The following is a 16,231-nucleotide window of genomic DNA, read 5'->3' as shown; positions in this document are numbered from 1 at the left end:
TAACATTCATAATAACATGTAATATATACATGATGTAAGTATATATGTCATGTAGTAACATTCATAATAACATGTAATATATACATGATGTAAGTATATAGGTCATGTAGTAACATTCATAATAACATGTAATATATACATGATTTAAGTATATATGTCATGTAGTAACATTCATAATAACATGTAATATATACATGATGTAAGTATATATGTCATGTAGTAACATTCATAATAACATGTAATATATATATGATGTAAGTATATATGTCATGTAGTAACATTCATAATAACATGTAAAAATACATGATGTAAGTAGATATGTCATGTAGTAACATTCATAATATGTAATATATACATGATGTAAGTATATATGTCATGTAGTAACATTCATAATAACATGTAATATATACATGATGTAAGTATATATGTCATGTAGTAACATTCATAATAACATGTAATATACACGTGATGTAAGTATATATGTCATGTAGTAACATTCATAATAACGTAATATATACGTGATGTAAGTATATATGTCATGTAGTAACATTCATAATAACATGTAATATATACATGATGTAAGTATATATGTCATGTAGGAACATTCATAATATGTAATATATACATGCTGTAAGTATATATGTCATGTAGTAACATTCATAATAACATGTAATATATACATGATGTAAGTATATATGTCATGTAGTAACATTCATAACAACATGTAATATATACGTGATGTAAGTATATATGTCATGTAGTAACATTCATAATAACATGTAATATATACATGATGTAAGTATATATGTCATGTAGTAACATTCATAATAACATGAAATATATACATGATGTAAGTATATATGTCATGTAGTAACATTCATAACAACATGTAATATATATGTGATGTAAGTATATATGTCATGTAGTAACGGGTACATTTATTATAACATGTAATATATACATGATGTAAGTATATATGTCATGTAGTAACATTCATAATAACATGTAATATATACATGATGTAAATATATATGCCATGTAGTACCAGGTACATTTATTATAACATGTCATATTTACATTTACATATTATTAGAGACAAGAAATACTTTTTTAAGACATGATGATCTACAACAGTCCTGGGCAAAATAGGGCCTGCGGACCACATGCGGCCCGTTAAGATTTTCAATCCGGCCCGCCGGACGTTCTACATTTTTTTAGACCTTTAACATCAAAAGTGTATTTGCCATTATGATGTGCAGTGCTGTTTTTAAATGACCGTAAGTCTTGAACTATACAAAGTATTTCAACGGTTGAAATCTGCACTTTTGGGTGTTATAGGAGTTATTACGGTAATCTAGGTCACAGCAGCTCAGACCAGGAACAAAGCAGAGTGGGCGGGGTTTGTTTTCAGAGCAGCCTGTGTCAGAAATAGATGTGGAAGCACGTTTTTACGTGATAATATATCATATTGTATGTGTTTATTACACTTTGCATTCATATTTTGCTGTTTGTTACATTTTTGTTGTGTTTTGCTTGAGTGTAAAAGATACACAACTATGGAGGAGCTGGTCTGAGAAGTACAAGATGTTCATATGTTGTTAATATTCAGTCTTTTATTGTTTGTAGTTAATATTGTAATTCCCACTTTGTTTATTTTCATGTACCGTATTTTTCGGGTTATAAATCGCAGTTTTTTTCATAGTTTGGCCGGGGGTGCGACTTATACTCTGGAGCGACTTATGTGTGAAATTATTAACACATTACCGTAAAATATCAAATAATATTATTTATCTCATTCACGTAAGAGACTAGACGTATATCAGCAATCGTCACACACACACGTCAACCAATAACAATTTGGTGTGGCGGGTCATGGCAGAAGTGCATTGTGAAAAAAAAGATGCTACCTGCTACTTCCGTACCTATGAAAATGTATCATTTCAAGCATGTTCTGTATGTTATAATTATTTGAATGACTCTTACCATAATGTTACGTTAACATACCAGGCACGTTCTCAGTTGGTTATTTATGCCTCATATAACGTACACTTATTCAGCCTGTCGTTCACTATTCTTTATTTATTTTAAATTGCCTTTCAAATGTCTATTCTTGGTGTTGGATTTTATGAAATCAATTTCCCCCAAAAATGCGACTTATACTCGAATGCGACTTATATATGTTTTTTTTCCTTCTTTATTATGCATTTTCAGCCGGTGCGACTTATACTCCGGAGCGACTTATAGTCCGAAAAATACGGTACCTTTTCGGTGTCTCATTCAGTAAAAAAAAAAATTTTTTGAGGTGGTGTGTCATAACTTTTTTAGAATTCTATCAGACATTGTGACTTGGTATTAGTATTCCTGAAAAAAAGAGACCCAAACACACATACTGTCCAGCTAAATGTGTATACAAACCCCGTTTCCATATGAGTTGGGAAATTGTGTTAGATGTAAATATAAACGGAATACAATGATTTGCAAATCATTTTCAACCCATATTCAGTTGAATATGCTACAAAGACAACATATTTGATGTTCAAACCGATAAACATTTTTTTTTGTGCAAATAATCATTAACTTTAGAATTTGATGCCAGCAACACGTGACAAAGAAGTTGGGAAAGGTGGCAATAAATACTGATAAAGTTGAGGAATGCTCATCAAACACTTTTTTGGAACATCCCACAGGTGAACAGGCTAATTGGGAACAGGTGGGTGCCATGATTGGGTATAAAAGTAGATTCCATGAAATGCTCAGTCATTCACAAACAAGGATGGGGCGAGGGTCACCACTTTGTCAACAAAAGCGTGAGCAAATTGTTGAACAGTTTAAGAAAAACCTTTCTCAACCAGCTATTGCAAGGAATTTAGGGATTTCACCATCTACGGTCCATAATATCATCAAAGGGTTCAGAGAATCTGGATAAATCACTGCACGTAAGCAGCTTAGCCCGTGACTTTCGATCCCTCAGGCTGTACTGCATCAACAAGCGACATCAGTGTGTAAAGGATATCACCACAAGGGCTCAGGAACACTTCAGAAACCCACTGTCAGTAACTACAGTTGGTCGCTACATCTGTAAGTGCAAGTTAAAACTCTCCTATGCAAGGCGAAAAACGTTTATCAACAACACCCAGAAACGCCGTCGCCTTCGCAGGGCCTGAGCTTATCTAAGATGGACTGATACAAAGTGGAAAAGTGTTCTGTGGTCTGACGTGTCCACATTTCAAATTGTTTTTGGAAACTGTGGACGTCGTGTTCTCCGGACCAAAGAGGAAAAGAACCATCCGGATTGTTATAGGCGCAAAGTTGAAAAGCCAGCATCTGTGATGGTATGGGGGTGTATTAGTGCCCAATACATGGGTAACTTACACATCTGTGAAGGCGCCATTAATGCTGAAAGGTACATACAGGTTTTGGAGCATTATATGTTGCCATCCAAGCAACGTTACCATGGACGCCCCTGCTTATTTCAGCAAGACAATGCCAAGCCACGTGTTACATCAACGTGGCTTCATAGTAAAAGAGTGCGGGTACTAGACTGGCCTGCCTGTAGTCCAGACCTGTCTCCCATTGAAAATGTGTGGCGCATTATGAAACCTAAAATACCGCAACGGAGACCCCCGGACTGTTGAACAACTTAAGCTGTACATCAAGCAAGAATGGGAAAGAATTCCACCTGAGAAGCTTAAAAAATGTGTCTCCTCAGTTCCCAAACGTTTACTGAGTGTTGTTAAAAGGAAAGGCCATGTAACACAGTGGTGAACATGCCCTTTCCCAACTACTTTGTCACGTGTTACAGCCATGAAATTCTAAGTTAATTATTATTTGCAAAAAAAAATAAAGTTTATGAGTTTGAACATCAAATATATTGTCTTTGTAGTGCATTCAATTGAATATGGGTTGAAAATGATTTGCAAATCATTGTATTCCGTTTATATTTACATCTAACACAATTTCCCAACTCATATGGAAACAGGGTTTGTGCATCATCTAAACAGATTTAATGGAACACTAAGCATTGTGTAGCAGTATTGCAAAGAGCTAAACAAAATATACAAACTATGAAGAGACCCCTGGACTCGTTGGTACAATCCCTGGGGACTCTGCATGGCAGGGGCGTCCTCCTCCCTGAGCCAGGCTTGCACCTGACCGCATACCTAAATGAGGCTAGGTGACACTGCTGGGAGGCTTTTCCACCATTGGGACACATCTTCAGTTGTGTGCCCCAGCGTCACGGGGTGTTTCGGCCCGGCTTACTGTACAATGTCTGTTCTTACTGGGATGCCGACTGATGGGGTGTTTACATATTCCCGTTTGGATGAAGAATTATTATAATCCTCATGCAGGTTAGAGAAAAAAGGTGTCTTTTCGAGTCTTTTTTTGCCATCTCCGCGTCTGAGTTTGAAGTCAAAGTTGACCAACTTATCCGTTTATGGCAGCAACCTTGTACTATCCAGGGGAGAGGCATGATTCATAATTGAGAATTAACTTTCACCAAATCAGAGGCGACGCAGCAGCTCACCGGCTTATTATGTCAATACAGCAGCATAAGCTCGTTAGCTCTAAGGCAGGGGTGTCAAACTTGTTTTCATTGAGGGCCACACCGCAGTCATGGCTGCCATTAGAGGGCTGCTTGTAAGAGTACATTTTTAAGTTTTTTTTACTTACAAATTGAAATATAAAAAAAAAAAAAATCCATGAAGATTTTAAAAAATCTGTGGATTTTACAGAAAAAAACTGTCAGTTGACTGTAAAAATATGGTGTTTTTTTTAAAATTATTATTATTATTATTTTTACAACATATTACTATGAATAGAAATACAGTACTGCTGTTTATTTTTATTTTGGCAACTCAGCTACCAGTTTTTTACCATAATAAAATCGCCAACCGTGGATTTTACAGTAAAAGAAAACAAAAACTGACAGCTCGGTTGACAGAATTTTACTGTAAAAAAAAACAAACATTGGTTGGTTTTTTTCCAACTTACAGTTGTAATATGTTGTAAAAAAATAAATAAAAATAAACTCCCTATATTTTACAGTAAAAATCTATTGGTCATTTTTATAGAGTACATTTTAAAAACATTTTTACCTACGAATTGAAATATTAAAAAAAAAAAAAATCCATAAAGATTTTTAAAAATCTGTGGATTTTACCACTGTTTTTACAGAAAGAAAACTGTCAATTTACTGTAAAATATATAGTGTTTTTAAAAATTATTATTATTATTATTTTTACAACATGTTACTGTAAATAGAAATACAGTACTGCTGTTTATTTTTATTTTGGCAACTCAGCTACCAGTTTTTTTACCATAATAAAATCGTCAACCGTGGATTTTACAGTAAAAGAAAACAAAAACTGACAGCTCGGTTGACAGAATTTTACTGTAAAAAACAAACATTGGTCGTTTTTTTTTTCCAACTTACAGTAATATGTTGTAAAAAAAATAAAAAAATAAACTCCCTAAGTTTTACAGTAAAAATCTATTGGTCATTTTTATAGAGTACATTTTTAATTTTTTTTACCTACGAATTGAAATATTAAAAAAAAAAAAATCCATAAAGATTTTTAAAAAATCTGTGGATTTTACCACTGTTTTTACAGAAAAAAACTGTCAGTTTACTGTAAAATATATAGTGTTTTTTTAAATTATTATTATTATTATTATTTTTACAACATATTACTGTGAATAGAAATACAGTACCGCTGTTTATTTTTATTTTGGCAACTCAGCTACCAGTTTTTTACCATAATAAAATCGTCAACCGTGGATTTTACAGTAAAAGAAAACAAAAACTGACAGCTTGGTTGACAGAATTTTACTGTAAAAAAAACAAACATTGGTTGTTTTTTTTTTCCAACTTACAGTAATATGTTGTAAAAAAATAAAAAAATTAACTCCCTAAATTTTACAGTAAAAATCTATTGGTCATTATTATAGAGTACATTTTAAAAAATTTTTACTTACGAATTGAAATATATATATAAAAAAAAAAAGCCATAAAGATTTAAAAAAATCTGTGGATTTTACCAATGTTTTTACAGAAAAAAAACGGTCAGTTTACTGTAAAATATATAGTGTTTTTTTAAATTATTATTATTATTATTTTTACAACATATTACTGTGAATAGAAATACAGTACTGCTGTTTATTTTTATTTTAGCAACTCCGCTACCAGTTTTTTACCATAATAAAATCGTCAACTGTGGATTTTACAGTAAAAGAAAACAAAAACTGACAGCTCGGTTGACAGAATTTTACTGTAAAAAAACAAACAATGGTTGTTGTTTTTTTCCAACTTACAGTAATATGTTGTAAAAAAATTAAAAAATTAACTCCCTAAATTTTACAGTAAAAATCTATTGGTCATTTTTATAGAGTACATTTTTATTTTTTTTTACCTGCGAATTGAAATATTCAAAAAAATAAAAATCCATAAAGATTTTTAAAAATCTGTGGATTTTACCACTGTTTTTACAGAAAAAAAACTGTCAGTTTACTGTAAAATATATAGTGTTTTTTTAAATTATTATTATTATTATTTTTACAACATATTACTGCATACTTGCCAACCTTGAGACCTCCGATTTCGGGGGGTGGGGGTGGGCGTGGTCGGGGCGAAGCGGGGGCGTGGTTTGGGGCGTGGCTAAAATGGGAGGAGTATATTTACAGCTAGAATTCACCAAGTCAAGTATTTCATATATATATATATATATATATATATATATATATATATATATATATATATATACATATATACATATATATATATATATATATATATATATATATATATATATATATATATATATATATATATACATATATATATATATATATATATATATACGTATATATATATATATGTATTTTATTATATATATAGTATATATATATATCCATCCATTTTTTTTTTCTACCGCTTATTCCCTTCGGGGTCGCGGGGGGCGCTGGAGCCTATCTCAGCTACAATCGGGCGGAAGGCGGGGTACACCCTGGACAAATCGCCATCTCATCGCAGAGCCAACACAGATAGACAGACAACATTCACACTCACATTCACACACTAGGGCCAATTTAGTGTTGCCAATCAACTTATCCCCAGGTGCATGTCTTTGGAGGTGGGAGGAAGCCGGAGTACCCGGAGAGAACCCACGCAGTCACGGGGAGAACATGCAAACTCCACACAGAAAGATCCCGAGGCCGGGATTGAACTCACGACTACTCAGGACCTTCGTATTGTGAGGCAGACGCACTAACCCCTCTCCCACCGTGCTGTGGTGCTTCAAGTATTTATTTTGTATACAGTATATATATATATATATATATATATATATATATATATACATATATATATATATATATATATATATATATATAATAAAATACATATATATATACGTATATATATATATACATATATATATATATATATATATACATAGTATATATATATATATATATATATATATATATATATATATATATATATACGTATATATATATGTATTTATTTTGTATACAGTATTTATTTTATATACAGTATATATATATATATATATATATATATATATATATATATAATAAAATACATATATAGATACGTATATATATATATACATATATATATATATATATATATAGTATATATATATATATATATATATATATATATATGTATGTATATACGTATATATAAATGTATTTTATATATATATATATATATATACGTATATATATAAATAAAGTTGATTTGATTTGATTTATATATATACGTATATATATATGTATTTTATTATATATATATATATATATATATATATATATATATATATGTATATATATATATATATATATATATATATATATATATATATATATATATATATATATATATATATATATATATATATATATACTGTATATAAAATAAATACTGTATACAAAATAAATATTTGAATTTCAGTGTTCATTTATTTACACATATACACACACATAACACTCATCTACTCATTGTTGAGTTAAGGGTTGAATTGTCCATCCTTGTTCTATTCTCTGTCACTATTTTTCGAACCATGCTGAACACCCTCTCTGATGATACATTGATGTGTGGCATGCACAAAAGTGCTTTCATCAAATGCACTAGATGGCAGTATTGTCCTGTTTAAGAGTGTCACAACATTGCTGTTTACGGCAGACGAACTGCTTTACGGTATACAAAAACGTGACTGCTGTTGTTGTGTGTTGTTGCCGCGCTGGGAGGACGTTAATGAAACTGCCTAACAATAAACCCACATAAGAAACCAAGAACTCGCCCTCCATCATTCTACAGTTATAACGTGATTGGGCAGGTATGCTGTTTAAATTGTGGGTTAATACTCAAATAAAATATTTGTTATTATGGACCTGAGTCTGCCTGAATTTCGGGAGATTTTCGGGACAAAATTTGTCCCGGGAGGTTTTCGGGAGAGGTGCTGAATTTCGGGAGTCTCCCGGAAAATCCGGGAGGGTTGCCAAGTATGTATTACTGTAAATAGAAATACAGTACCGCTGTTTAATTTTATTTTGGCAACTCAGCTACCAGTTTTTTACCATAATAAAATCGTCAATGTGGATTTTACAGTAAAAGAAAACAAAAACTGACAGCTCGGTTGACAGAATTTTACTGTAAAAAAACAAACAGTGGTTGTTTTTTTTCCAACTTACAGTAATATGTTGTAAAAAAATAAAAAAATAAACTCTAAATTTTACAGTAAAAATCTATTGGTCATTTTTATAGAGTAAATTTTTTTATTTTTTTACCTACGAATTGAAATATTAAAAAAAAAAAAATCCATAAAGATTTTAAAAAATCTGTGGATTTTACCACTGTTTTTACAGAAAAAAAACTGTCAGTTTACTGTAAAATATATAGTGTTTTTTAAAATTATTATTATTTTTACAACATATTACTGTAAATAGAAATACAGTACTGCTGTGTATTTTTATTTTGGCAACTCAGCTACCAGTTTTTTACCATAATAAAATCATCAACCGTGGATTTTACAGTAAAAAATACAAAAAACTGACAGCTTGGTTGACAGAATTTTACTGTAAAAAACAAACATTGGTCGTTTTTTTTTCCAACTTACAGTAATATGTTGTAAAAAAATAAAAAAATGAACTCCCTAAATTTTACAGTAAAAATCTATTGGTCATTTTTATAGTGTACACTTTGATGGATGACTTGCTTCGAAATCATAAGTTAAGCAGATATTTAAGTATTTGGATTTTGACCAAAAAAGTTAGATAATAATAATAATAATAATAATAATAATAATAATAATAATAATAATTTGTTGCAATATTAGACGCTATTTTTCCCCCTGTCAAAACTAGAAAAAAAACCAAAAAAACTTTAGTAAGAAAATAAGAAAGTAGAGATAAAAAATATAAGGTTGATATTGACACATATTATTTCCAGGCATATAAAATGAGGTGGATGTGATCACGGCGCGGCCAAAAATAGATTGTCTGCGTTTGCGCTTATAATGACAATCTTGCTAATAAAAGATGTAAATGTAGTATTGTTGGTACTTTTGCATGTTTTTAGAGTGCTTTATGGGCGTAATAGTGAATTCAGTGTTTTTCAACCACTGTGCCAGGTCGTGTGAGACGACGATGGTTTGTCGTTGTCATAATATGCAGACAACAGCGGGAGGCAGCGTCCAGGTAAAAAGGTATCTAATGCTTAAACCAAAAATAAACAAAAGGTGAGTGCCCCTAAGAAAAGGCATTGAAGCTTAGGGAAGGCTATGCAGAACAAAACTAAAACTGAACTGGCGACAATGTAAACACAAACAGAATGCTGGACGACAGCAAAGACTTACAGCCTGTGGAGCAGCAGACAGCGTCCACAATGTACATCCGAACATGACATGACAATCAACATTGGGCCCCATTCAGCAATAAGTTCCTAACTTTTCCTTTTATCTTTCTTCCTAGGTGATTTCCTAAGAGGAGTCCAATCAAATTCAGGACGTGTTCTTAAACGACCAAATTGTTCCCACCTGCTGTTCTTAAGTTGCTGAATGCCAAATGGTTAGCGCGTGCGTGTCTATCATAATTTGCATATAAACACGTCCTTATTTCCCCAATATGCATATGTAAACAGCCTTAATTCCATAATTTACATAGGTAAACGCCCTTAATTCCCCATATAAGGGCACAATTCCGGCAGCAAAGCCGAACATTAAACACACGGAGAAAACACAAACAGATTACAGAAGACACATTCGTATTATCCCCGCGGGGAAATACATAATGTCAAAATGTAAGTTTAAGAAAGGGGGGACAGCTGAGGATAGTCTAAAGCGTTTAGATAAATATTGGTCAAATTCGGGCAAATAGGTCTACATGGTCGTGAATTATGCGCTCCCTCCTCAGGGCACCATCTGTGGCATCTTGCAGTAGCAGCAACATGCTGGGCTTGTAAAGAGTCACCAATCACTAAATCATAATAATAATTGATGATGGTGTGTGTGTGTGTGTGTGTGTGTGTGTGTGTGTGTGTGTGTGTGTGTGTGTGTGTGTGTGTGTGTGTGTAAGTATTTAGAAATGTCTATATATAGCTCATTTTGCTATATGTCCATCCATCCATTTTCTACCGCTTGTCCCGTTCGGGTCTCTCTCTTATATCTATCTATCTATCTATCTATCTATCTATCTATCTATCTATCTATCTATCTATCTATCTATCTATCTATCCATCTCCCTCTCTCTCTCTCTTTATCCATCTATCTATCTATCTATCTATCTATCTATCTATCTATCTATCTATCTATCTATCTATCTATCTATCTCTCTCTCTCTCTGTATCTATCTCTCTCTCTCTCTCTCTCTCTCTCTCTCTCTGTATCTATCTATCTATCTATCTATCTATCTATCTATCTATCTATCTATCTATCTATCTATCTATCTATCTATCTATCTATCTATCTATCTATCTATCTATCTATCTATCTATCTATCTATCTATCCATCCATCCATCCATCCATCCATCCATCCATCCATCCATCCATCCATCCATCCATCCATCCATCCATCCATCCATCCATCCATCCATCCATCCATCCATCCATCCATCCATCCATCCATCCATCCCTCTCTCTCTCTCTCTCTCTCTCTTGCTCTCTCTATCCATCTATATATCTATCTATCTATCTATCCATCCATCCATCCATCCATCAATCCCCCTCTCTATATATCTATCCATCTATCTATCTATCTATCTATCTATCTATCTATCTATCTATCTATCTATCTATCTATCAATCTATCTATCTATCTATCCATCCCCCTCTCTCTCTATCTATCTATCTATCTATCTATCTATCTATCTATCTATCTATCTATCTATCTATCCATCTATCTATCTATCTATCCCCCTCTCTATCTATCTATCTATCTATCTATCTATCTATCTATCTATCTATCTATCTATCTATCTATCTATCTATCCATCCATCCCTCTCTCTCTCTCTCTCTGTCTCGCTCTCTCTATCCATCTATATATCTATCTATCTATCCATCCATCCATCCATCCATCAATCCCCCTCTCTATCTATCTATCTATCTATCTATCTATCTATCTATCTATCTATCTATCTATCTATCTATCTGATATTAATGTAAGATTAGACAATATTAGTAAGGGAACTTGTCACACTAAAGAACAAATAGGCCACCCTTAGAGTGCTCTGGATCACTCGTAGATTTTGTTCTTACCTACGAACAAATCCCAGCTAAGAAAACATTGGTGAGTACAAAAATCTCGTTCAAAACTTCGTAAGTGGGCCTAAGAACATTTGTTCTTAAGAACGGTTGCTGAATGGGGCCCAATGTCCACACAAAAAAAGATAGCAACAACTGAAATATGCTTGATTGCTAAAACAAAGTAGGTGCGGGAAATATCGCTCAAAGGAAGACATGAAACTGCGACAAGAAAATACCAAAAAAACAGGAAAATCCACCAAAATAGGAGCCCAAGACAAGAACTAAAACACTACACACAGAAAAACAGCAAACAACTCCAAATAAGTCAGGGTGTGATGTGACAGGTGGTGACAGTACACCTACTTTGAGACAAGAGCTATAGTGATGCATGCTTGGTTATGGTTTAAAGTCATATCCAACACTTGCGACAACGACTTTTTACTGTCTACCGAGTTTCATTTCTTAATGATTTCTGCTGGTGGTGTGCCTAAAATGCGCCTTGGCTCAAAAAAGGTTGAAAAACACTGGTGTAATTGTTAGCCACTTATTCATGTATTCTATGACTTATAATGCATACAAAAGAATAACATAAGTGTTCTTGTCTTACATAAGGACTGTGATTCCCCCAGAAGTGCAAGGTCCCTTTAAGAGCTGAACATGAAGTACCTGAATGTTCTCCTGCTGATCAGCTTCCTTCTCCTTGTCCTCCTCCCTCCCTCCCCTCCACACGATGGCCTCGGTCTCGTACTCCTTGCGACAAAGGTTGTGTCTGTCCGACAGGCTGGCTCGCCGCACTACTTTCCTGTGGATGCAGAGGAAAGGTTGGGAGTGAGGTGAAAAAAAGTGTCATTTCATGCCGAGAAATACGGGATTTATAACAACAGTGCTCCCGTTACATTAAGGCCATGTCTACAATAAGTCGTTTAACCCCTTAAATGAATAATTGTTTAGCCTAAGCCCCGTTTCAGCCACACTAAACTATCATTTTTATTTATTTATTTTCTGTATTTATTTTTTCTTATTTTATTTGTTTTTTGTCCTGTCCAGCTTCTCAGCCAAATCATATGTTAATGCAGATGCCCATATCGGCTGTACAAATTTACTTTACAAAAGAGAAGTGTGGTATACTTCTCTTGTGGCCTTATTTGTATTTGACTCCATCCATCCATCCATCTTCTTCCGCTTATCCGAGGTCGGGTTGCGGGGGCAGCAGCCTAAGCAGGGAAGCCCAGACTTCCCTCTCCCCAGCCACTTCGTCCAGCTCCTCCCGGGGGATCCCGAGGCGTTCCCAGGCCAGCCAGGAGAGATTGTCTTCCCAGCATGTCCTGGGTCTTCCCCGTGGCCTCCTACCGGTCGGACGTGCCCGAAATACCTTCCTAGGAAGGCGTTCGGGTGGCATCCTGACCTGACCCGAACCACCTCATCTCTAAGGGAGAGCCCCCCCACCCGGCGGAGGAAACTCATTTCGGCCGCTTGTACCCGTGATCTTGTCCTTTCGGTCATAACCCAAAGCTCATGACCATAGGTGAGGATGGGAACGTAGATCGACCGGTAAATCGAGAGCTTTGCCTTCCGGCTCAGCTCCTTCTTCACCACAACGGATCGATACAGCGTCGGCATTACTGAAGACGCCACACCGATACGCCTGTCGATCTCACGATCCACTCTTCCCCCACTCGTGAACAAGACTCTGAGGTACTTGAACTCCTCCACTTGGGGCAAGATCTCCACCCTAACCCGGAGATGGCACTCCACCCTTTCCGGGAGAGAACCATGGACTCGGACTTGGAGGTGCTGATTCCCATCCCAGTCGCTTCACACTCGGCTGCGAACCGATCCAGTGAGAGCTGAAGATCTTGGCCAGATGAAGCCATCAGGACCACATCATCTGCAAATAGCAGAGACCTAATCCTGCAGCCACCAAACCAGATACCCTCAACGCCCTGACTGCGCCTAGAAATTCTGTCCATAAAGGTTATGAACAGAATCGGTGACAAAGGGCAGCCTTGGCGGAGTCCAACCCTCACTGGAAACGTGTCCGACTTACTGCCGGCAATGCGGACCAAGCTCTGACACTGATCATACAGGGAGCGAACCGCCACAATGAGACAGTCCGTTACCCCATACTCTCTGAGCACTCCCCACAGGACTTCCCGGGGTACACGGTCGAATGCCTTCTCCAAGTCCACAAAGCACATGTAGACTGGTTGGGCAAACTCCCATGTACCCTCAAGGACCCTGCCGAGAGTATAGAGCTGGTCCACAGTTCCACGACCAGGACGAAAACCACAGTGTTCCTCCTGAATCCGAGGTTCGACTATCCGGCGTAGCCTCCTCTCCAGTATACCCGAATAGACCTTACCGGGAAGGCTGAGGAGTGTGATCCCACGATAGTTGGAACACACCCTCCGGTTCCCCTTCTTAAAGAGAGGAACCACCACCCCGGTCTGCCAATCCAGAGGTACCGCCCCCGATGTCCACGCGATGTTGCAGAGTCTTGTCAACCAAGACAGCCCCACAACATCCAGAGCCTTAAGGAACTCCAGGCGGATCTCATCCACCCCCGGGGCCTTGCCACCGAGGAGCTTTTTAACTACCTCGGCAACCTCAGCCCCAGAAATAGGAGAGCCCACCACAGATTCACCAGGCCCTGCTTCCTCATAGGAAGACGTGCTGGTAGGCTTGAGGAGGTCTACGAAGCATTCCCTCCACCGATCCACAACATCCGCAGTCGAGGTCAGCAGAACACCATCCCCACCATACACGGTGTTGACATTGCACTGCTTCCCCTTCCTGAGGCGGCGGATGGTGGTCCAGAATTGCTTCGAAGCCGTCCTGAAGTCGTATTCCATGGCCTCCCCGAACTCCTCCCATGTCCGAGTTTTTGCCTCCGCGACCGCTGAAGCCGCAGACCGCTTGGCCTGTCTGCTGCCTCCGGAGTATTTGACTTTATTAAATGTATTTATATTATCATTTGGTGCAGCCGGGCCGGAGCAGGAGAGGATAGAAAGAGAAAAAAAAGGAAGACAGAGGCGGAAATTGTGGGGACAAGAGGGGGATAAGACAGAGAGACAAAAACAACAACAGCAATTCAACAACAACAACAAGCCTTCCCTAAGCTTCAATGCCTTTTCTTAGGGGAATTCACCTTTTGTTTATTTTTGGTTTTAGCATTAGATACCTTTTTACCTGCACGCTGCCTCCCGCTGTCGTCTGCATATTATAAGTATTACATGCTTACTCTGCTGCACTCTAGACAGCACCGACACTCAACAACAACACAATATTTGCGGATTATGATTACTGGTTTGCAAAACATATTTTTAAGCTAATTAGGTGAATTTACATAATCTCAGATGCAATGTTCCCTCTAATTTTTCATGTGTCTGAGCAAACGCTCAAACTCCCTGAGCATTCCTTGGACGACATGTGAGCAACATCAAAAATGCACGCTGTCGCCACCCCAGCATCACACCTTTCCCAAAGCTGACAGCATAACAAATTCAATGTTTTATTAATCAAATAACAGCAGTTATTTCCATTATACTATTTCCTAATCTAAATGATTAATTAATCTAAATGGACATTTTAAAAAAAGTTTTCAGGAGCTGTATGTTGTATGTCGCGGGGGTTGCTGTAAAATAATTTAAGACATGTACCACTTCAGAGATCACGATTTGTTCCCCTTGAAATATTCACATTTAGCACAATGAGATGTGGGCTGTAGCACAAACATGGGATATAGTGGATAACGTTGTGTCTGTAAAATATATCATTACATACTTTTTATCAGCATGTATCTAATCTGGTAACTGCATTTCATGATTACTATGCTTAAATTAACATTCTTAATACAAAACCCAAAACCTGTGAAGTTTGCACGTTGTGTAAATGGTAAATAAAAACAGAATACAATGATTTTCAAATCTTTTTCAACCTATATTCAATTGAATTGATTGGAAAGACAAGATACTTAATGTTCGAACTGGAAAACGTTGTTATTTTTTGCAAATATTAGCTCATTTGGAATTTGATGCCTGCAACATGTTTAAAAAAAAAGTGGCAAAAAAGAGTGAGAAAGTTGAGGAATGCTCATCAAACACTTATTTGTAACATCCCACAAGTGAACATGCTAATTGGGAACAGGTGGGTGCCATGATTGGGTATAAAAGCAGCTTCCATGAAATGCTCAGTCATTCACAAACAAGGATGAGACGAGGGTCACCACTTTGTCAACAAATGTGTGAGCAAATTGTCCAACAGGTATTGTCAGTTGTATCAGAAGACAAAGACTAAAACGAGCTACAACCAACGCTAGCAATGATTATACTGGTGAAAATAAGTAGATCATGCTTAGCAGCCTACTGTACGCCCAAAACTAAAGAGGAGACATTTTACCAAGGTATGCCTATTGGCAATGTTCCCTATAATTTTTCATGTGTGTGAGAAAACGCACAAACACTCTGA

At 36.0% G+C, this 16,231-nt stretch overlaps 1 protein-coding gene across 6 annotated transcripts in view; it reads right to left on the bottom strand.

The window, feature by feature from the left end:
• The window catches only part of ppp1r16b (protein phosphatase 1, regulatory subunit 16B), a 276,451-nt gene that overhangs the window by 13,339 nt on the left and 246,881 nt on the right, over positions 1-16,231 (bottom strand). For all 6 annotated transcript variants that reach the window (XR_012050324.1, XR_012050325.1, XR_012050323.1 and 3 more), the window contains exon 10: positions 12,431-12,566. Coding sequence is in view for 2 of the 6 variants with exons in the window: in XM_061937730.1 (XP_061793714.1) it covers positions 12,431-12,566 (136 nt within the window). In the remaining 4 variants the exon portion in view is untranslated. The remainder of the gene's footprint in view (positions 1-12,430; positions 12,567-16,231) is intronic.

This window comes from Nerophis lumbriciformis, linkage group LG03, assembly GCF_033978685.3.
Source record: "Nerophis lumbriciformis linkage group LG03, RoL_Nlum_v2.1, whole genome shotgun sequence".
Taxonomy (NCBI): Eukaryota; Metazoa; Chordata; class Actinopteri; order Syngnathiformes; family Syngnathidae; genus Nerophis; species Nerophis lumbriciformis.
The sequence above is the reverse complement of the archived record's forward strand: the minus strand, read 5'-3'. Positions and strand labels throughout refer to the sequence as shown.